Genomic DNA, 22844 nt, shown 5'->3' on the forward strand with positions numbered 1-22844 from the left:
TATATAGTTTCAAACATGATGGGAGTATAAAATAGTTCAACAATAGTTTCTTGAGGAGAAGTTTTAAGAAAAAATTTTAAAACAAGATGTTCATAGAAAATTTATCTACAATTATAAAAAAAAATGAACTTTGAGCATTAGCGTAATGATTTAATCCATGGCAAATTTTATGCTCTTTGTTATAATATTTGGAGAACTTACCTATATTAGAAAGGAAACGTATACTTAAAGTAATTCTAAAACCCTCAGAGAGCCTCTCCTGAGAGTGCTTGCTGACAAAGATTTGATTATAAAACTTAAGATGATCTTACAGTTTTTTACCCAGAGAGTTAACGTCCGAAGACATTTACGAATAGTTTCCAACAGAAAAGCTTTGGCTAAGTTCTGTATGGTTGTGATGATCTATGTGGGAATACGTGTGTGTGCATGACAATTTCTTTTTGGCTGCATATTTTTTGAGGTTTTGGTTTATGTCTTCTGATAGACTTGTCCTGACCCACCACTAATCTGGTAAATCCGAGCAGGTGCTCACATGTGCATCGTGGCATACTGCAGAGAGGTTGCCATTTGCTTCTCTGGCACCACGCAGTGTTCAAATTCACAATGCTATGCATATAGGCTTTACTCCAGCCAGATAAACTAACCAATCATAGGGAGAATGGCAAGTGCTAATACATTTTGCACAGATTTCAATGTGCAGAATTCAAAGCAGCTGAAATTCTCCTTCTCTAACTCACTGAGGAAAATAGAAAAGAGTGTAACTGTTTAATAAAAATGAAATCCTGTATGGGAAGACATTGATGGAGCATAGGAAAACAGATTCTTCTCTAGGGCAATGTATCCATGGGCTCAAAATCTTCCTGCAATTATTTGTAGAATGAGATTTTAAAAATTCGTGTTAAATTCATGAATTTGAAAGAAGTATTACATTGTAATAATTCAGTGCATTTTTCTGGAAGTCCAAATTCTCTCCTACCTACAGATACTAGCTCATTGGAAGGACACAACTACAGGGGTAGCCATTGTATCTACATGGATGAATATCCTTGGGATTGTGTAGGGCACATCTACTCATGTAACTGCTCTAAGCATATACTGTTTAAAAAGATTCATTATCATTTAAAGATAAATTATGCAAGGAGCAGATACTCTCAATATTTATTAATTGTAAAAATATTAATCTTGGCTTATGTATAAGGAAGAATTTTATAAAATATACGTATCACTATTTAACATATACTTTGAATATGAAAGTCATTTCTTATCTAGTCATCTAGAAAGTGATATTTAATGGAGAGAATGAAGACTGGTCTGTGTTATTCAAATTCCAAACTGGTTGATGTTTTAATCTACTTCAGTCAAAAAATTGCATTGTCAGCTGATTGAAAATCCAGTTAGCACAGAATGGTAACAGCAAGAATTACTCTTCCAGTCATAGCAACTGATAACCACCAAAGGCTCCTGGAAAGAGCAAATCCTTATTTTAACAGCAACAAAAAGAAACATTTAAGAAATAGGGCTTAGCACATATCCAAGAAGGAAATATCTCATTAAAAAGTACCATAGCACTTTGCCAAGACTTGTGAAATTTGTTCAAATCAAGATTTAGTTCATCTTTTCAACTTTAGCTTGGTTTTGGATTAGGAACTTTATCCCCTGAGAATCAAAGAAGCTGATTACACTTCTCCCACCAGAATTGTGTAACCCCTTTAAATAGTTCTCCCAAAGTCTGGTTTCCATTATCATTATGAGTTTCACAATACATTTCCAAATGTAGTTTTGTATATTTTTATCCAACACTGTCCTCCTTTATTGTAATTTTTTTTAGTATTGTAAAGCTTTGGAAGCATAATATTGTGAGATTTGTCCCATCTCTTATAATGTTATTTTTTAAAATAGATTATAAGATCTGCGGTCACAACCTGGTCATTTGTTTGAAAGATTTCTGTAAGTTGTTTTTTAGAATTCTATTTATAGAATCATCGAGTGTTAGTTTTGGGACATTCACAAACATTGTGAATGGTAGCTTCTGTATTTTGTAGGAAAAGTAAATAAAACACAGCCACTTGACAGTGAAAAAACATGTTCAGAGAAGAGCCAAGATTTCAGTTTAGCTGTCCTCACTCCAAGGTTAATGTCCTTTAAACCCTTCATTGATTGTTTGTCTTCCTGGCTTTGGTCCCCATGCCAATCTCAGCTCCCACTTTTCAGGAGAAAGCATTTTCTAGGGCTCTTCTTCAGTTGGGTGACTCCTGGCTCAGGCAGTGGGATGGACAAAAGCTGTCTCACAACTGGAGGACTCCCTAAACTGATAAGAGCGTATGCCCTCTGCCTGATGAAACAAGTGTGTATCACTTACAGTGTGGCACGTGACTGTGCTAAAATAAAAATAAGGCACTTTGTGAGTCCAAAAGAGAGGCATGTATATATCTGGAAAAGTTAAGGAAGCTTTGAGGAACAGATAAAATCTTGAAGAGTCTGGAAGACACAGGAAAGAAAGCAGATGTAAAGGCAGAAGCTAAGAAGGTGGAAAAGAGAAAGAGAAGCAATATCTACCTACTGCCAGGGGATCTCTCCAATACAGCAAACCTAGCAAGAAAGCACATTATTTCTTCTATGGTTAAGAAAATGAGGAATAGGAAACAATATTCTAACATTCACAAATGCCAAGTACATACCAGACATTTTTGCTTTGCATTGTTTCAGTGAATTCTAACAAAAAAAAAAATTACAGAGGAAGAACTATTGCTGTTCCAGAAGAAAAAACTCAAGCCTCTGAGAAATTCAGCAAATTGTTTAAACTGATCACAATTCTAATCCAACAAATGTGGTGACACAAACTAGGTGCTGGCAGGTTAAGCACGCCACATATTCACTAGCTCAATGTCACTATAGAGGTAGGTAGCAGATTCTCAAAATGTCTATATTCCAAACTAAGGAATAAATGAGAATCTTATCCTCTTGCTACTAATACTAGCTAGAAAGTGATTTGCTTGAGTTAAAATTTTTGAAAATGTTCCAACAGCAACAATTGCAGTTTGTTGCTGGTCGGAGATATACGTAAAATTGAGGAATCAATAAGGACAACTTTGTAAAAAGATATGTTGAAGTTATGTCTGAGACAGAAGTAACACTGAGGGAGAAGAGGTTGCAAATGTGGAACCTTCCAAGGTAATAAAAGAACCTGGTTTTCATTTTCATGTTGGAGGACAAGAGAGGAAAAGGCAGAGTGATTTCCAAGGTCAGAGAACCAAAACCAAATGAAACTCAGAAACTGAAACAGGGACTCTCTTTTTTACATGATTTTTATTGATTTTTCGTTGATTTTACCCAAGACACACTGCCCGCTGGAATGCTAGTAGAAGGGAAGGCACAGCAGTTGAGATGCTGCCTGGAGGGTGTGCGGTCTACACTGGAGTGCCTGGTTCTGGCTCTGCTTTTCTGCTCCTGCTCAGGGTGCATTCTTGCTAATGTACCCTGAAAGGCAATAGGTGACAGCTTCAAACACATGGATCCTTGCCACCACTTTGGAGTGTCTGGTTCCTGGCTTCAGTCTGGCACAGCCCTGGATCGATCTAGTAGGCATCTGTAGAGTAAACCAGTGGATGGAAGATCGCTCCCTCTCTCACCCTACCTCCTACTTGCCCTCCTCCCCCTCTCTCTCACTCTCTCCCTTTCAAAGAAGCTAAATAGAATTTTTTTAAACAAAAGAAGCAAGAATTGTAGATCATTAAAAAGTAAATTTGAAAGCTTCACTATTCTGTCATGAATTTGTACCACATTAAAAAAAAAATCACCCTTAAGTCTCATAGGAATGTTTGTGAGCCAAATAGGATCATACTATACATGTCCGTTTTTCTAGTATTCCCTTTATCTTTTTTACATTTTGACGCATTATTTCAATGTCTATGCCAATAATTACATTTTTATGGCGAGTATGCTATTAAACAATGTGCAATAAGAACTCAACAAAACTCTATCAATGGATATCACATTATCTTTAATGCTGCACAATGACAAATTACATTTATATATACAATTTTGCTTCGTTTTACCTGATACAAATTCATAGGATTGAAATGATTCATCAAACACAATGCTCCATTGAAGGTATTGGTGTCTACCTTTCATATTCCATTCAGAAATCTTTGTTACTCTCAACAGAATAGGAGAGAGCAAATTTTCTCATATGCCTAGTGACCCAAGATATTAACATCCTTTTAAAATACTGACAGAGATGAATGCTTGACCTAAGCCATTAAAAACACAGGTAATTGTACACACATCCTAGATCAGAGTATACCTGTATACTCCAGCTCCAGCCAGCTCCCGACTCAAACTTCTTGTCAGTTCAGACCCTGATAAATAGCAGAAAATGACTAACGGGTTGACTTCCTGCCACTCACTTGGGAGACCTGGATTGTGTCTCCAATCCCCAAATCCACTCCTGCCCATCCCAGTCTTGGCACACATTTGGAGAGAGCAAAAACACGAGTGGTACCTATCGCTCTTGCTCCCTTAAAATCTTAAAAAATATTGACAAATTGAATAATAGTCCTTAATTTGCATTTTAAAATTATGAAGTAAATTATGCAATCCTGACTGATCATTTACATTTTATTCCTTGGGAAATTTCCAGTTTTTCTTTCTTTTTTTTAAGATTTATGCATTTTTATTACAAAGTTAGATATACAGAGAGGAGGACAGACAGAGAAGAAGATCTTCTGTCCGATGAGTCACTCCCTGAGTGACCGCAGTGGCCGGTGCTGTGCCAATCCGAAGCCAGGAACCAGGAACATCTTCTGGGTTTTTCTAAGTCCTCACTCTACTGTCAGGTCACCCATACCATATTATTGGGTCCTAGGATGAATATTTCTTTGTACATGGGCATGCATTTGAGTAATGCAGAGGACGTGTGTGTGCACCCATGCATGTGGACACACACACAAACACACACACACACACTACTGTACCTTTTCAGGTTGAAGAAAGACCTTTAATGGAAATGATCATTGCTGCAATCCCACTGCTTAGAAACCTAAGTATTTCCCTGTTTCTTCAGTCTTTATTTTTCCTTCTTTTTTCCTTGGGTACAGATTGTGACAAAACAATAATGAAATTCCATTGTGGTTGGAAAAGAAAGTTGTGACATGTTCAGGATCATTAATGCCTTCTAGTCCCGCATTGTTTGCTGTTTGATTTTTTCCCCCACACATCAGCCCAAATAAATCATGCTGAATTATGTTGTGATTCAAGCGGATTGTGGAACTAAGACGCTTTTTTTTTTGTAAACTTCAAATAACAAACTACAGACAAAATATTGATTTCTCTCCGTTTCTGAATTGCATTTTTTTCTTTCTGTGCAAAGCTAATGCCGGGCTTCTCACTTCTCCCCAATTAGTTTCTGGGTACTTGGTTAACTCTCGAGTAGTTAAATGTACCATGTAAAATGGGCTTCTCTGATTTTCTCTCTGCCTTCAGCTTGCCCACCAGGGACATACAAAGAGGAAGCATCTCCAGGAGGCATCAACACGTGCACTCGGTGTCCTGATGAGAACCACACCTCTCCGCCTGGAAGTACGTCCCCTGAGGACTGCGTCTGCAAAGAGGGGTACTGGGCATCTGGCCAGACCTGTGAGGGTGAGTAGGAAATGTGGAAGCTGCTCTCCCTCTGAGAGGAATAGTGCTAGAGTTTGCATCTAGTTTATTCAGATAAAGCTTTAGTCTGTCTCCCCAGTTGTATATGGGTTACCGGAATGCTTGCTGTTATGTTATAGCATTTCTTATGCTGAACGTTTCCATAACTTACTCCAGGAAGGAAGGACTGAGAGTATAAGAGTTAGATATCTGTGAAATCAGAAAAACTTAGGTTCTTTTTTCTGATTTAAAAAATTAGCAGGGGATATTCCAAAATCAAAGAAAAAAACCACAATGTTAACAACAAAGTTGAATAACAAATGAGTAAATTAGCTCATCTTAATCCTACCGTAGTTTAATTAGTTTAAAAATATGTTTTCAGGGGTCAGTATTGTGGCATAGTGGGTTGAGGGGTTGAGGCTCAGTGAAGGGTTGGTTGAGTAATAAGGCATCAACCTCAGAAGGTCTCACTTGGTTCTTGTGGGATCTCACGTGGTTTGCATGGGAGAGTTGTGGCGAAAAAGCAGGTCTGTACTCCCCAGTCACTCTGGCTTCTTGTCCTGTGCTGTCATCTGCTGCTTTGGAGGCACTTCCCTTATGAAAGATTTTTTTAAGACTTACTTATTTGAAAGACAGAGCTATATTCAGAGATGAGAGAGAGAGAGAAAGAGAGAATTTTTCATCTACTAGTTTACTCCCCAAATGGCCATAATGAAATGACTGAGACTAAGCTAGACTGCGCGCCTGCAGTGCCAGCATCCTATATAGGCGCAGGTTGGACTCCTGGCTTTCAGAGGAGAATGGCTGAAGTCCTTGGGCACCTGTACTCATTTGGGAGACCTGGAAGAAGCTCCTGGTTCCCAACTTCAGCCTGGCCTAGTCCTAGTCATTGTGGCCACCTGGGGAGTAAATCAATGGGTGGAAGAGTCTCTCTCTCTCTCTGTCTCTCTCTGTCCTTCTCTCTCTCTTTCTCTCTCAGTGTATGTGTGTGTGTCTCACTATCTGACTATAGCTCTGTAGACAACTGCAGGTCCACAAAGATATCATAATAATGTGTTTTAATGCCATGGGGAAGAGGTTCATTTTCAATGCAGTCTCAAGAAAAGAGAAAATGCTTTATAGCCAAAAGCTAACTGTACTTTTTGATTTTCTGTAAATGTTAGTTGTCCACTGCCCTGCCCTGAAGCCTCCTGAAAATGGTTACTTTATCCAAAACACTTGCAACAACCACTTCAATGCAGCCTGTGGGGTCCGCTGTCACCCTGGATTTGACCTCGTGGGAAGCAGCATCCTCCTGTGTCTACCCAATGGTTTGTGGTCTGGTTCAGAGAGCTCCTGCAGAGGTATGCAAACTGCCAGTTCGCAATATTTACTGTTTTTCTTGATCTCTGTTTTAAGTGTTAATGGATCAGTCAGTTCTTTGTTACTTTTTATATTTCATGGACCACAGACCACACAAAAGGCAAAAATAAATTACAGGAAAGGATGTCAGGACTACTAAGTTGGGTTGGCCGCATCATAATAAACTATAACCTTAATGTTTCTCTTATGAATAAGCAAAGAAAAGACCTGCCTGGGAAGTAAATGCACAGGTTACCCAAACCTCAGCTTCTAAACAGGCAAGATAGGGTGCCAAGTTTTTGAAGTTACAATGGGGAATTTGATGTTAACTGTCAGTGATTGTAGAGCATGAGAACCATAGTAGTATCCTGCAACAGGAACCATTACCAGCTTGTCATCTGCACACTTCACTTAGTAGAGCGCATGCTATAGAAAGTGAAGAGCTGACTGTGGTGAGAACCAGATAGGTCTGTTCAGGCCAATAGAATTGAGAGAAATAACACAGATAGTGCTTCAGATTGACCAAATGCAGAGAAGCAATGAACTGTAAGGTACTCAGTTCAGTAGCACCTGTTATCTCCAGGGCCTACTTCCCTAATTCTTGCACTATAACTTAACCAACTTTGTAAGGCTTTACGAGGCATTTTAAATGAAATAGAAACCAAAGTCTATCCATGATGCAGTCAGAGAGAAGGAAACCACGAACATGAGGATGCCCACCAGAATCCGCACCCTTGAAGCTTCTTTGCAGCAAGCCAAGATTTGAGACCTACTGATACAAAAAATATTGTTTGCTAATTTTCTGAAGTTCAGACTTAATTGAGTACCCCAATTGGCTTGTTTGATCATCTTTTCCAAACTATTTCCCTTTGGAATATTTTGACAGTGCATTTGGCGTTTCCAAAGTTCCACACGACGCCAAGTTTTCTAGATAAGAAATTTTGTCTTCTGGTCCTCTCATGGTTCCTCTACTTCATACAGAGAGCCCATCTACTCACCAGTCCAAGTTCACATTTGAAGCCCCTGAGACAACCATTGTAGTTGTCAGCTTCTGATCTATAAAAATGCATTTGTCCAAAGTAGGTCCAAATACAGATGTTTATCTTCAAAAAGTCAAGGAAATAATGAAGAGAATGATCAAATTAATCAAAGAACACCATATGAACAGTAGTAAAGAAATATTAGAACCACGGAGATTCTAAATATAAAACCAGGATTCTAAGAGATGAGAGAAATCTAAGAGCAAAAGGATCTATTAGACGAAATGCAAGTAGGGTTGATGATAGAGTATATAGTGTTTAAAGCCAAGTTTGTAAATTAGAAAACAAATTAAGAACATTCATGTGAAAGTAGAAACAAATGTGAAAAAAAATTTTAAAGGAAAAAGTGACATAAGATTAATCATGAAGAAATAGTCTTTTCATACTGGGAATCAAAAGAAAGACTACCATGAAGGAGAGGCACTGAGAAAGATCAAAGAATGTATCTCCGGGCTCAATTCTTGAAAACAAATGTGCACAACCAGAATGATTCCTATCCAGTGTAAAAATCACTGAGTGAATGCCAGAAAAACATTATCAAATCAAATCCATGTCTGGAAACAATCTTAGTGAAATTTCTTAGTGCCCTGGAAAAATAGAAAATTAAGCTTTTTCATGGTTAGAAATAATAGTACCTACAAAGAGATTGGAAAACTCTTGACCTTGTGTTAGTCATTCTGAATATTAGATGATATTAATATAATTCTAGGATTCTGATGGGAAATAATCAGTTCCTAGAGTTTTGATCACAGAGCAGCTACTGTTTATGCTTCAGGACAAAGGAAAAGCATTTTTCATTCTTGCAGTCTCAAGTGGTAAAAAGCCAGGGACCATTGCTAAAAAATTTTAATTATAGAAAACCTATAAAATAATATTCCTGTGAAATCAGCATTTTAAGTTCTATGTAACATCTCTGCCCTTCCAAATGCCTTGGAGTAGACAATTTTGTCTTTCTACTTAGTGGGCTTCAAAGAAGAGTGAGAAAGGCTTTAGGATGTAGTCTGCCCCTGATATCTAGCCTCCGTAATCTGTACCTAAGCCTTGCATCCTACACTCCTGTGACCAGAGTTGGCCATCCCTCTTTGCAACCTGTTTCACAGCCTTGTCCCTCATCCTGGCTTTGATCTTGATTCTTATAAACCCTCCACTAGCCAACATCTTCTGCCTAAAATAGAAGGCCCCTGTATGTACATCTACAGACCTGTCTTCCTCTCACCCCCATTTCAGCCCTTCGGTTGGGTCGCCAGCTATGTCATGAAATAGGAGACTTGTTTTATGAACTGGACACTACAAAGTTTTATAAGGAGCTTGGAAAAAAAAGTCAGATGGAAAAGTTGGAATATCAACTCCTGCTAGTCAATCTGAAAAATCAAACATCTTCAGTTGCTGGAGTAGAACCACCAAGGGGAAATCAGGCAATCCAACAGAAAGTTCAATTCTATGTGACCACACCCCACTGAGTCTGCAGTCATGACTCCAACTGTGGACTTGGGGTCAATAAGATGAGTGGTAGAGTGTGGAATGGATTCAGACCTGGTCCAGCTGAAACCCACTACTCATGGCTACATTGCCCGTCACTAAATCTGACTGTAAGGACCACCACTTCACTTCTACCTTCTAATGTTGAGTTTGGGTTCCACTTTGGACCAGCCCCAACATGGGCATACTGGCAAATGTATTTTGTAGCTTAACCTATTTTTCAGAAAACAAACTGTCATACCAATATGGGTTGCATACCTCCTCCAACACTGATATTGATCTCTAACTTCCATTGTAACAGTACCAAGAGTTGAACCTTGGCAAGTGAGTAAGTCACGTTAGCTTTTTCCTTGTGAATGGGTTGATGCCATTACTTGTTAGTATCACAAGAATTGGTTGACTATCATTTGAGCTCCACCCCGTCTCTCTCTCTCTCTCTTTTTCTCTTTCTCTCTCTCTGTGTGTATTTCATGTGTATGGTGCAATTAATATTCTGTTTACATTTTACCCATTCTGTGGCATCCTCTTAGAACAGCAGAAAATGGACTAATACTTTTATTGTTCATTAGCCTACCAACTCTGCTACATTATAAATTCACAATGAACACAGAATGTATCTTTAAACCGCCCAATGTTTTAATATTCTATTAGTAAATAACAGTAAACAAATGAAACGTGAATAAAGGGAATAAATAAAGGAAACAGTAAATAAAGAAAAATGCTAAGTTAACAAATTCACAAGTTGATTAATACATGTATATATGTACATTGATAAATATCTATATAAATATCCTGTCCAAAAGCATGCTTGTTCAGTTATGTAACTCCAATTGCTACTATAATGTAAATAAAATCCTTTTAGTCAAAGTAAAGGAGACACTAGAGGGCCTTGGATCTTCATAAAATCCATTCATTTTCACCACCAAAGCTATTACCTAACTTTCTGGTACACAAATACATCCTGAATGAAGACAATCAGGCCCCTCTCATGGCACTGTTAGTAGATTACAGATTTAAGTGCTTCAAATAATGTTCTATGAAACACATGATTATACACTATTTCAGTGAATCTAAAACCTTTTTTGGGAAGCAGTGCTGTAACATACTAGGCTAAACCTCTACCTGAGGCACCAGCATCCCATACAGGTATGGTTCATGTCCTAGCTGCTCCACTTCCAATCCAGCTCCATGCTGATGGCCTGGGAGAGCAGGGAGGATGGTCCAAGGCCTTGAGCCCCTGCGTTCATGTAGGAGATGCAGAAGAAGCTCCTACATTCTGGTTGGCCAGTTTTTTTGCCATCAGGCATTTGGGGAGTGAAACAGCAGATAGAAGATGTCTCTCTGTATCTCTCTGCCATTCAAATAAAAATGAAATAAATATTTAAAATTTTATTCACATTTTAACATCTGTAAAATCTAGATGGACCCTCAAATCAGTGGCAAAAAATTTTTGTTGGTGATTTTATAATACATGAAATAGTGTGCCTCATAATCAGAATATCTGTGATTCAGTGAATATGGCACTTGGGCTTGGGTTCACTTCTACTTCAGGGCGAGTAACGTGGATAAAGTGGTAACTTTTTTAGGTTAAATCTAAATCTAATCACAAGGACAGAGAGTACTTTTACTTTTTTTTCTTGAAAATCTAAACCTGAGGCAGACATGAACACCAGAAAATCATAAAGCCTTTTACACATTTCATGTTCTATCACTAATGATCTTGCGCATATTGAACATTAGATAATTGATAATCTTGATTTCTGTTCCTTCTAGTCATTTTCAATTTTGTCTGAGCTGTGAATTTCTTTCTAAACAAGTTTCGTTTGTGACATTTCAATGCTAACTTGCTAAACGCAATATCAGTCATTAAGTTTTGTGACTTTTTTCCTTGAAAAAATTTCAAAAATGAGAATCCTACATTAAGCATCAGGTTTACCGTATATTCAGTAATAGTTACTATCATAATAAAAGTATCAGAAGCAGTTTTTAAATTAGCCTTTAATAGAAAACCAAAGTAATTGCCTATGTTCTTATGCTAGTTTCTACACTGGAGCATTTTGTCAGAAGACTTAGTTTTTTCTAAGAAGACTAAATAAATATTTACAGATTGATTCAACATGAATCTAAGCCAAGGAATATTTATAACAGGATTTTTCAGCTTGTTGAAATGAACAAGAATTTTATGTATCTAGTAAGTAAAAAAGTGTGCTCCTCCTATTAAGATTGTAATAAATGATCATACTTGAGTGGGAAAAGAATGTAACATGTAGAGGGATAAATGGGAGTTATTGCACATGCTTCATTTTCCCTAAGGAGCAATAAAAGTTTATTAAAACCAACATTTGAGAAGCAATCTAACTTGTATCTGTGTAAGACACCAACTCTAATTTATTGCCAGGACTCTGGAGAGATATTGCAGATCCACTTTGTCTCAGACTAGAAAAGCAGATGTGGTTTCAGCAGTTTATTGATTTGGTTTTCCAGATTTTATACAGTTTGATCGCAGGAATTAATCTTACTCACCTTTTAGTGCCACCTGACACTTGACATTGCGCTATACCTGATAGACACATTTAATAAAAGTTGAAATGTAGAGGACAAAGTGTTTCTGCAAGTTTGATGGATACACTCCGTGAAAATTCAATTTACATGATGGATACACTCTAGAAAAAATTAAAATGCGGAAAGCAAAACATTTCCACTCATTTTTCATTACTTCCATCCAAACCATCCCAGGAGTAGAAGAGAGTGGGGTCTCTGATTTAACCTGTAACCTGATTCTTGACTTTTCTTCATGGAGCAATCAATCTTAAAGTTCTACTTAAGGTGGTCAATGCATATGCACTGCTGACAAATACAAATTGAAGGAATTCCTACAGAACTGATCTGATCGTAACTTAAGTTGAATATAGACTTGAATGTTTTGCCTCCGCTTTGTTTCATGTACTATAAATGTAAACTTTCATCATAAATAGAAATACATTATTGATATGTCAAATTAACACACACACACACAACTAACAAGCTCCAACAAAATCCTTGACTCCCAAATGTTTTATTGAAAAAAAAATAAAAATCTTCAGAGCTTACTGTTGCTCCTTCAGTGTTGGCCAAGCACTGTTATTGAGCAAACCTGACTGTTTTTTCACAGAGCTTGCTATTGTGCTTTGTACAGTGCTGAAAGCTTGGAGGATTCATATTTATACGTTTCAAATGAATGTATTTGCATGTGCCTATATTTTGGTGTAGTCGGCAGCTTCTTTTGCTGTCTCTCTACCGGTGAGAGTATTCATGTCATCTGCAGAGAGGATGTATTTTGCCTGGATCTGGCAGCCTCCCTTTCTGCTAGTTCCTTTCCCTTTTTTACACTTTTCCTCTCTCTACTTTATCCTCAACCCTGTCAAAAGACAAGACTACCACAATTATAGTTATAGAGCTACCTGGTTTTCATTTGTGATTCATTCACCAAGGCAGCTCCCCTTCTACAAAATTGAGAGTTCCTCTAGGCAAAGCTTGAACAGTGGCTTTTGTAAGGCAGGAAAAAGAAGCAGAACAATTCTGTGAAAACTTGACTGATGAACATCCGGCTGCTTAAGGCAGGGGAGACTCCCTAAGCACACTGATTCAAGTAGACTGAAATCTTCAGCTTTGGGGAGAGATTTCCCTGTTTGGGGTCTGTCTGCTTCCTTTAAGTTTCAGTTTGATAATGTAGTATGTCACATGAGCAACTACATTTTGGTTTTGCCTGGTCTGTTGGAGCCCAGTACAAGAGCTCATTTGGAAAGAATGGCCCTCTAAGTTTTGTTTAATAGACCCTATTCTTTTACTCCCCCTGTTCTGCCTTTATTCTTTCAGATCAACTTCATCTACCCCTCCCCTCCTCTTCCACCCTCCTCCACTCTCCTTTTCTTTTTTTCTACTTTCCTTACTCTTGTACATATACACATGTACATCCATATGTACACATATGCACATACATATGCACATATATGTACGCATGTGCATACATATAGACAGATATGACAAGTAATTATTTTTCTAAAAAAGTAACAAAGTAAAAATGAATGGATAGTGGGATATAAGTAAATTAGGGGTTATTTTTCTCTGCAGCAGAGGTTCTGCTGTAGGCTGTATGTGCTGCTCTGGTAACCACTTCTGATCTATAGGCATCAGTTTCCAGTCAGTGTCACACTAAGAGTTTGTTTCCCTCTCTACGGACAGAGGGTTGCACATAGTGGTACCTTTCAGGCTATGCATTTGCTGAAACATGGGTTTTGAATTGTCCTGGCATATTTCAAAAAATGATGATTGCTTCTTAGGTTTTTTTCCCATTTCAAGAAAATGATTTTCTTTATGTGCAAGCATTACTAAATTTAGAATTATTGTTTTTGTCCTTATTTGGTAAAGTTTTATCCAATTGTCTGCACTTTATACAGTGAGAACATGTCCCCATCTCCGCCAGCCCAAGCATGGTCGCATAAGCTGCTCTACAAGGGAAATGTCCTATAACACGACATGTTCAGTTACCTGTGAAGAAGGGTACAGAGTAGAAGGAAGTACCAAGCTCACTTGTCAAGGAAATGCCCAGTGGGATGGGCCAGAACCCCGATGTGTGGGTAAGTTTCTGGACTCAAATATGCTTTACAGATTAACTTTCTTTCTGTGTTTACTCCAGTATGCTGTGAAGACCTGCAGCAAAGCTGTAGCATAGCTCCTCTTCAGTGTCAAATATCATCCACATCTACTACATGCACACAAACAGCTTGTCTTATGCTTATCCATGGTAAAGTGTTTCTGAACTAGATATCATTTTACACATCATTGAAGTTCATTAGAACCTCACATAACAATGTATTTTTTTTAATGATGACAAATTGGATGGATTTTTTAAAAAGTAAATATCATAAAATTTCCTTGCTTGGTTAATCATGAATTACCTCAACCTTGTTGAGAACTCTGAAACAGTCAGTCATCAAAATCCTTTCACTATTAAGCATGAACCAATAAAAAAGCTTCAAGAAAAGAAATCAGTAGATCAGATTATATAGAAATAAAAGACATATTCACCCAAATGCTATAAACAAGCAGAGGAAAGAGTGAGGGGAGAAGGCAAACGAAGAGGGAAAATCATCAATAATTTTGAGAGCCGATAGATAATTGTCTTACTTTATCAAAAGCCAACCATAGATAGAAGTCACACATAAACTATATTTATCTTTTAATATATTTTTATTTTGAATTTTGAATTATGTGGTACAATTTCGTATAGGCTGGGATTCTCTCCCAAACTCCCACCAACTGACACATTTTTCCCATTTTACTACAATAGTGTAGTCCTTCATAATGAATCATAATTCCACCAGTCTCTTATTGAAGTGTACCCCGACATTGCTGGTAGAGACATTGTCAGACAGTCCAGCATCCCATCATCTGCTCATGTCCAACAGTATCATTGGGAATCCAACTTTCATTTGAATGCAGGGATGCATGTTCCATTAGTCCCCCACATCTGTATATGATAGGCCCCAGAACTCCATCACTATACATTTCCATAATTGAGAAGCCATGAAACAAGGTTAACAAACTGGTATGAGTTGGAACAGCCACAACAACAACAAATTACAGCACCATGAAAAAATGAGCCACTGAGTAACCAACAGATGAATGACAAAAAGGAAACACAAAAGTCTCTTGGGAAAAAATCTCTATATTTAAAACACAGGTTTGTCTCTAATTCTCTGTAGTGAGATGAAGAACAGGAAGTCTAGACGAGCGTATAGTTCACACCAGACAAAAATAAAGGCAAACCAGTTTCTCTGGAAAATGAATTTGCTAATGAAAGAACCCATTTCTTGGATGAAGTGCAAGAGTGAAGTGCTTAGGAAGATACAAATTCCACCACTCACCTGCCAGATGACCTTGGAAAGGTTCCTACTCTGCTCCATTTTCTGATTTTTAAATGGAGTAATAGCAATATTCCTCACTAAACAGAGTTAAAGAAGTCGAAACTCATAAACGATTTAGAATAATGCCTGCCATTTCTAGGTACTGAGCAACTGTTAATCATTATTTCATAGGAAATACAGATTATAGATGTGAGCAGGGCCACCAGTAGAACCTCTACTGCAGCAAGCACATGTGTGTGGGCACAGGCACATATACACACATAGAAACACACCAATGTATCCTATATGAAATTCTAGCCTTTATTTTTCATTATATCTTTCATTTACCCCACTCCATTTGCTGTTCATTTTCTATGATGAAGATTACATTAAGAGTTAGGCCCGTAATTACAACACAATGATTTTAGGAAAGTTATAAAATCTACTTATTATTTGCTAGTTTAAAAGTGGCACAAAAATATTCATGAAATCTCATAAAATAGAGATAACTGAATTTCACTTAAAATAGAGATAGCTTCACTTAATCCACGAAGATGGAATTCAGTATATGATTTTATATTTCCAAGTCTTGATGTAACATTCTCCAAACCAAATGAGTAAGTGATAAAAGTCATTGATTGTGATTTTTCCACTGTTTTCATACAGTGACAAAACAAGAGGTAATTGAACAATATGAAGTTCAGAATTATTTATAATACATCATATACTCAGTGTCACATACAATCCTCATTTAGCATTCTTATTGTTAATTCCAAGACATCACAGTTGTATTTTTCTTGGGTAAAGTGAACCTGTGGCATTTTCAAATTGTGCAGCTTCAAATAACATGCTCTTATTTCTCTTCAGAGCGCCACTGTTCCACCTTCCAGAAGCCCAAAGGTGTCATTGTTTCTCCCTCCAGCTGTGGCAAGCAACCAGCAAAACCTGGAACAGTTTGTCAGCTGAGCTGTCGCCAAGGGTTCCTATTATCTGGAGCCAGAGAAATGAGATGTACCACTGCTGGAAAATGGAATGCCAAAGTTCAGACAGCTGCGTGTAAAGGTAGGGCAGTGTATCCACCTGTTGCCTGTTGCTACTACAAAATAGTTGAGGTTGAGTGCTTCAATAAAAAGAAGAGGCCTGTATGGTATACTCTTATGGAGGCCCAAGGGCATGATACAGATGTGTCCCCCAATGATAGGAATACATGTGTGGGAGAGTTTATACAACAGGGCATAGAAGCCAGAGAGTACATGACAAACTAGGTGTATTCTTTCATGACAGCCTATTCCCACCAGAAACAATCGTGAGACTATTTCAAGTCCGTCTAAGGGGAGCGTCTTCACTGACCCCATCACCTTCCTCTGAATTCCTCCTTTTAAAGGTCAACACTTGCCACCCTGGAGACCAATATTCCAACATGTGAACTTTTAGCGCACACACCCAAAGCACATCCAGACCACAGCAGTCAAGTAGAAAACAAGTTCCTGGATAATGACATCTGGATATGATGCCATACTGTTTGTTTACTTTTTCTTCTTTTTGATGATCTTTACATAGTTGATTAGGGCATAAAGATCAATGGCCACAGGAAAGTGGATAAGATCATTGTTTTACATTCTCTGTTTTCTTTCCTGTATTTGCGGGGAAGACGAGAGACAAAGGGATAAGTCACACCCACCCTTCCAATCATCATAGGGTCCCCAATGTGTTGCATGCTCCGAGGGCACTGTTCAAGTGGTTTCAATAGTTCAACTGTTTTGAATTGCTGCCAAACTTGCCATTCCAAGCATGATGAAATCTCTTCAGATGTTTGTTACATACCTATGACAAAATGATAGGTGTCACCCTAATATGCACTGCCAGTATTTCTGGTTCAAAATTATGGATTTATACAAATCCAATTAAAAGTAGTAGGACAATGATAGATGAAATAAAAATAAGAATGTTAGTGTAGGGCATCATATCAGTATGCTCTCAGGAGATCAAAGCCTTTGAGAAACTTCAGGTCAATCTAAAGCAGGTGAGACTGAGTTGATTTAGAAAAACTGAGAAGCTGTCGGCCCTCTGAAAGCTACATCCCTTTGTATTCGAGAGAATTTTCCCTGCATCAAGAATAAAGTATTAAGAAAAACTGAGGAAGAATTCTTAGAATTGAAAATATCATTAAAAACTCTAAAGAGAAAGAGACAGGAAAAATGGAATTGACATGGTTGAAAACATCATCAGTGATTTGGAGGACAAAATTCAGAACTCTCTCAGAATAAAGAACTTAAGTATAAAAATTAACCCAAGATACAGGATACCAATGACTGCCAGAAGTCCTCAGTAACAATTTATTAAGGAATTCTTTTTTAAGATTGATTTATTTGTCTGAAAAGTAGAGTAACAGAAAGAGAGTCAAACAGAGATCATTTGTCTGCTGATTCAGTCCCCCTAAAAAGCCACCACATTTAGGTCTGGGCCGGGCCAAAGTCCAGAGCCTCAAACTTCCTCCAGATCTCTCATGTGGGTAGCAGGGATAGAAGCATTTGGACCATCTTCTGTTACTTTCTCAGGTGCATTAACAGGAAGCTGGATAGAAGGTGTAGTAGCTGGGCCTCATACTAGCTCTTTAGTGTGAAATGCCAGAGTCACACATGGCAGCTCAACTTGCTGTGTCAAAATATAGGAGCCCAGCGTGGTAGCCTGGCAGCTAAAGTCCTTACCTTGCATGCACCAGGATCCCATGTAGGTGCCTGTTTGTATCTCAGCTGTTCCACTTCCCTTCCAGCTCCCTGCCTCCGGCTTGGGAAAGCAATAGAGGATGGCCCAAAGCCTTGGGTCCCTGCACACACATGGGAGACCTGTAACAAAGTCCTGGCACCTGGCTTTGGATCAGCTCAGCTTCGATTGGTGTGGTCACTTGGGGAGTGAACCTCAGCAGATGAAGGATCTTTGTCTCTCCCTGACTTTCCAATAAAAGTAAATAATTTTTTTTTAAAAAAAAAAAGGACCCCTAAAAGGAATACTAGAAGGAACAAATAAAGAATATAAAAGAAAAGCACATTTCCAACAGATTTCCTTGATCCAGAAAAAGGCTTAAACTTAAGAAAAAAAAAACGTCTTGTCAATACTTGGCTAGTGTATTCTCACTGCTCCCTGTACAATCTCTGGAGGATAAAGTTAGAGACAATTTCTTTTAAGATTTATTTTATTTTTATTGTTAAGTCAGATATACAGAGAGGAGGAGAGACAGAGAAGAACTTTCGTTCGCTTAGTCACTCCCCAAGTGGCCACAACGGCCAGAGGTGCGCCAATCCAAAGCCAGGAGCCTCCTCCCAGTTGCCCATGTTGGTGTAGGATCCCAAAGCTTTGGACCATCCTCGACTGCTTTCCCAGGCCAGAAGCAGGGAGCTGGATGGGAAGTGGGGCTGCTGAGATTAGAACCAGCACCCATGTGGGATCCCAGCACATGCAAGGTGAGGACCTTGGCCTCTAGGCTTCTGTGCTGGACCTGACAATTTTCAATAAATCTCCAGAAGGAAAGAGAACATGTACAATGAAAACAAGAGTCAGATTCACATTATCCTTGTCATTTGAAAATCTAAATTCTAGGAAAAAGGCAATATATCTATAGAATATGAAGGGAAAAATAAATACAAACTTTACATTCCAAATCCAATCAAACTGTCACTTAATAGATACATAGGAAATCATTGACTTTTTTAGGAAGATTTTGTTTTAGGAGCTAGCATTGCGCTCCAGCAGGTTTAAGCACTACCTACCACATTGGCATCCCATGTGGATACTGGTACAAGTTCATAAGTAATACACTACTCAGTAGAAATTGCTCTAAAGTAATATATACATTGTATGTATTTAGTAAATATAAATTGTTTTATATCATATAATAAAAACGTAGTCCTCCTATGATTTATGTGGATATCTAATGTTACCACCTTGAATTTTTAAAAAGATGGTGCAGAGTTTCCACTATAAAAAATACCATTGGCTTGAAGTTGTTGCTTGTTTTGACACATTACTTTAGTGCCAACAACCAAGTATACGTGATAGCCATGTTTTCAAGTATAGCTCCTACCTGCCATGATCAACCTTTGTTTTTCTGTTTATCTCTTTTACTTCACTAAATCCCTATTATGTGCCAGGCACCATGTGAGACAATGAGATAAGAAATAACTTTAAATTTCTATGGAATGAGAAAGTTCCATTTTATAGTGATGTGCTGGAGCCAGCCAGTGTCATGTCATAGCAAAAAAGCCACCACTTGCAACCCTGGCATCCCCTATAGGCACCGGTCCTGGCTGCTCCACTTCCAATTCAACTCCCTGCTAATGACCTAGAAAGATAGCAGAGGATGGCTAAGTGCTTGGGCCCCTGTATCCACAAGGGACAGCCAGAAGAATCTCCTGGTTCCTGGCTTCTTTGGGCTTATTTCACACCTTGTAGTCAAGCCATTAGGGAGTGAAAAAAAGGATGCTGGAACTTTCATGTCCTGAGAGTAATTCCATGAAGAGAGCGAATCCCAGTAGGAGACTTCAAGAAAGGAAGCTAGAGCTTCAGCAAGCACCAGTTCAGGACAGGCCTCAAAACCACACCAAAATAAATTACTGGCTAGGTGGCTGAGTATTCCAACTCCATTGACAGTCATATGTGAAAAAATATGCGACAAAAAGTGTTGTTGTAGCTGTAGTTTTTACTTCCTTCTTAAATGACTTAGAATCACATGGTACTGATGAACCAATTTGTATATTTTCTGAGTCAGATGTGGAGGTTCCACAAATCAACTGTCCTAAGGACATAGAGGTGAAGACCCAGGAGCAGCAAGACTCGGCCAATATTACCTGGCAGGTTCCCACAGCAAAGGATAACTCTGGGGAAAAGGTAATCTTTGTACAAATGTTTGCATACTCATTCAAATGGTGAAAGTACTGTCATGTGTATGTGGTGAGCAATACAATGCTATATATACAAGTTTATTCATAAATGACAGTGCCTTACGTGAGAGAAGTCTGATGATTGTTGAGTTTTAAATTAGGAATCTCAGGGATCTCTATATGATCTCTAACATATTTTCACTTAATATTATGTATAGCCCTTGCTTATTTACCCACTTTTTAAAAATATGGCTTGACGAAATCATTCATTATGCCAGGAAAAGAGTGTCTAAGAATTTGTCTGCCTCTGACACCCACACTGTTAGTGTTCACATGTGTGAACATGCCTCTCAGTGGTGTACTGTTTGTACATCTGCATGTAAGTACACTGCTCTGTGAGATGTACCAGGTAGAATATATCATGGGAATAACACAAAGAAAGCTATTGTGATAATTGAATAACATTGCTGTTGAGGTGGCTTTTAAATCTGTTACTCAAAGAGCCAATTGGACCTTGTGAGCTACAGGCACACAGTTGGTGTGTGTCATAAGCAGTGCCTTGTTAGGTTTCCAGGAAAAGGTGCGTGAACACATGTTGTTCTGCTGCTGCTGCTTTTTTCCCGCTTGTCTTTCTCCTAAGGACATTAAGTGAAGCAATGTATTGCAGGATTTGATGAGGATTCACAGGAAATGCAGCACCTACATGTACATTGATACCGAAGCTGTGTGTTTCACTTTCTGAAAAAACAAGCCCAATCACGATCAAGCAAAAAGAAGCAAACGTTTCTTCATTCCCATTGCCTGCAGCTACCAAGAGTCAGCCACATATACACCTGTCCCAGGACTGAGTTATTCAAAATTATCCTGCTTTTCCAATCAGAGCCTTCCTTTTGCATTCATTCACTCCTTCCCTAAATATCATGGAGCCCAAATTCTATCCATTGCCTGGCCTCAATTCTCCAACCTAGTAATTTGCTTTTTTGTTACTCTGCTCAAATATTTTAACTTCTATACCGTAAGATAGCGGGAAGAATAGGGAATTCACTGTAACACATTGTATCTCAGGATGTGTATTTTGGAAAAGTTCTGTATATATGATAGGAATGGATACAAGGAGCCAACATGTTCTAAGAAAGCAAGGCATACTCTGGTATATGTTTCTGCATACTGTACATGATCATAAAATACTAAACAAATGCCTGCGTGAGAAACCTATGAGATATTTATTTTCTGTAATGTTCATAAATACAAGCATTGAGTGAAAGAGAGTCCCTCATTCAAACAGAATCACATAGAGACATCTCAAAAGAAAGATGTTATAGGCATCTACAGATTAGTGTCAGAGTATACTTAGGATGTCTCTGAAATGGATAAGAGTTCTAGTGTAGGTGTACAGATTAAGGGGACTGTTAGAAATCCAACACTTAGGAAATGAGCAGGAGTCAGGCATTTGGCCTAGTAGTCAAGCCACCGCTTAAGGTGCCCTCCTTCCACATTGGAAAACCTGGGCTCAAATCTCAGCTTGGTTCTTTATTCCATTTCCTGCTAACGCACACCCTGGTCGCCCTGGTATACAATAGACTATGGCTCAAGTAGTTGAGTCCTTGCCACCTATATGAGAGACTTAGATTTAGTTCCAGCTTCCTGGCTTCAACTTGGCCTAATCCTGACTGTTGTGAAGATTTGGGTAATGAATCATTGAGTAGGAATACCTCTTCTCTCTCTCTCTCTCTCCCTCCACCTCCCATCTCTCTCTCCACCCTCCATCCTCTGTCCCCCCTCCCATACTCAGTCTCTCATTCCCTTTCTCTTTTTAAGATAAATAAGACAACATTTTTAAAAAGAAATAGACATTTTGCCTGGCCATCAAAACAGCCCATCGCTCACTGAAATATCTGGATTCAGCCCCCAGTGCCAGCTGTCAACTGCGGCTTGCTGACAGTGGCAATCATAGGAGACAGCAGGTGATGAGTGATTGGGTCCTGCAACCCAAATTGAAGAATGCATGTATCCCCAGCTGTAGGCTTCTGCCCAACCCAGCTCCAGTCATTCCAAGCATGTGGAAGTTGAGGATGATTTTATGTTCTAGTGTTCTATCATTGTCAAATTCTGGGAAAGAAATAAAGAAAACAATCCTGTAGAGTCATTGAATGTTTAAGACCATTTGCAAAATAAAACTACTAAAATCAGAAAAAATTCTGGGGGACATAAACACAGTGACCATTAGCTACCAATTATGATTGAAATGCTAAAAAGAAATAAGGAAATAGGCAAACAGATCCTGACAATCAATTGAGAACCTGTCTGATTTTATGGACCTCACAAAACACCCTTGACTTAAGGCTGAGGACAGAGAATATGATGTTGTGCATTGCTCTTGTCCTTGGGCAGCCGAGCTGGAGGCATGAAGCCACATGCTCATTCTGGAAGCTCTGGAGAGGATCCACTTTTTGACTTTCCCAATTCCTACAGTTGCAACATTCCTTGGGCCATGGCTGTATCACTTTGACCTCCACTTCCATTCACCACTACATTTTTTTCTACACTTGATCTTAACCAACAGACTGAGAAGCAATATACTTTTT

General features: G+C 38.5%; 1 protein-coding gene across 1 annotated transcript in view; it reads left to right on the forward strand.

Moving 5' to 3' along the window:
* Positions 1-22844, forward strand: part of SVEP1 (sushi, von Willebrand factor type A, EGF and pentraxin domain containing 1) — a 168598-nt gene that overhangs the window by 51903 nt on the left and 93851 nt on the right. The window contains exons 4-8 of the mRNA XM_058672513.1: positions 5482-5640; positions 6801-6980; positions 13934-14113; positions 16250-16444; positions 20148-20266. Of these exons, the coding sequence (XP_058528496.1) occupies positions 5482-5640; positions 6801-6980; positions 13934-14113; positions 16250-16444; positions 20148-20266 (833 nt within the window). The remainder of the gene's footprint in view (positions 1-5481; positions 5641-6800; positions 6981-13933; positions 14114-16249; positions 16445-20147; positions 20267-22844) is intronic.

This window comes from Ochotona princeps, chromosome 14 (assembly GCF_030435755.1).
Source record: "Ochotona princeps isolate mOchPri1 chromosome 14, mOchPri1.hap1, whole genome shotgun sequence".
NCBI lineage: Eukaryota > Metazoa > Chordata > Mammalia > Lagomorpha > Ochotonidae > Ochotona > Ochotona princeps.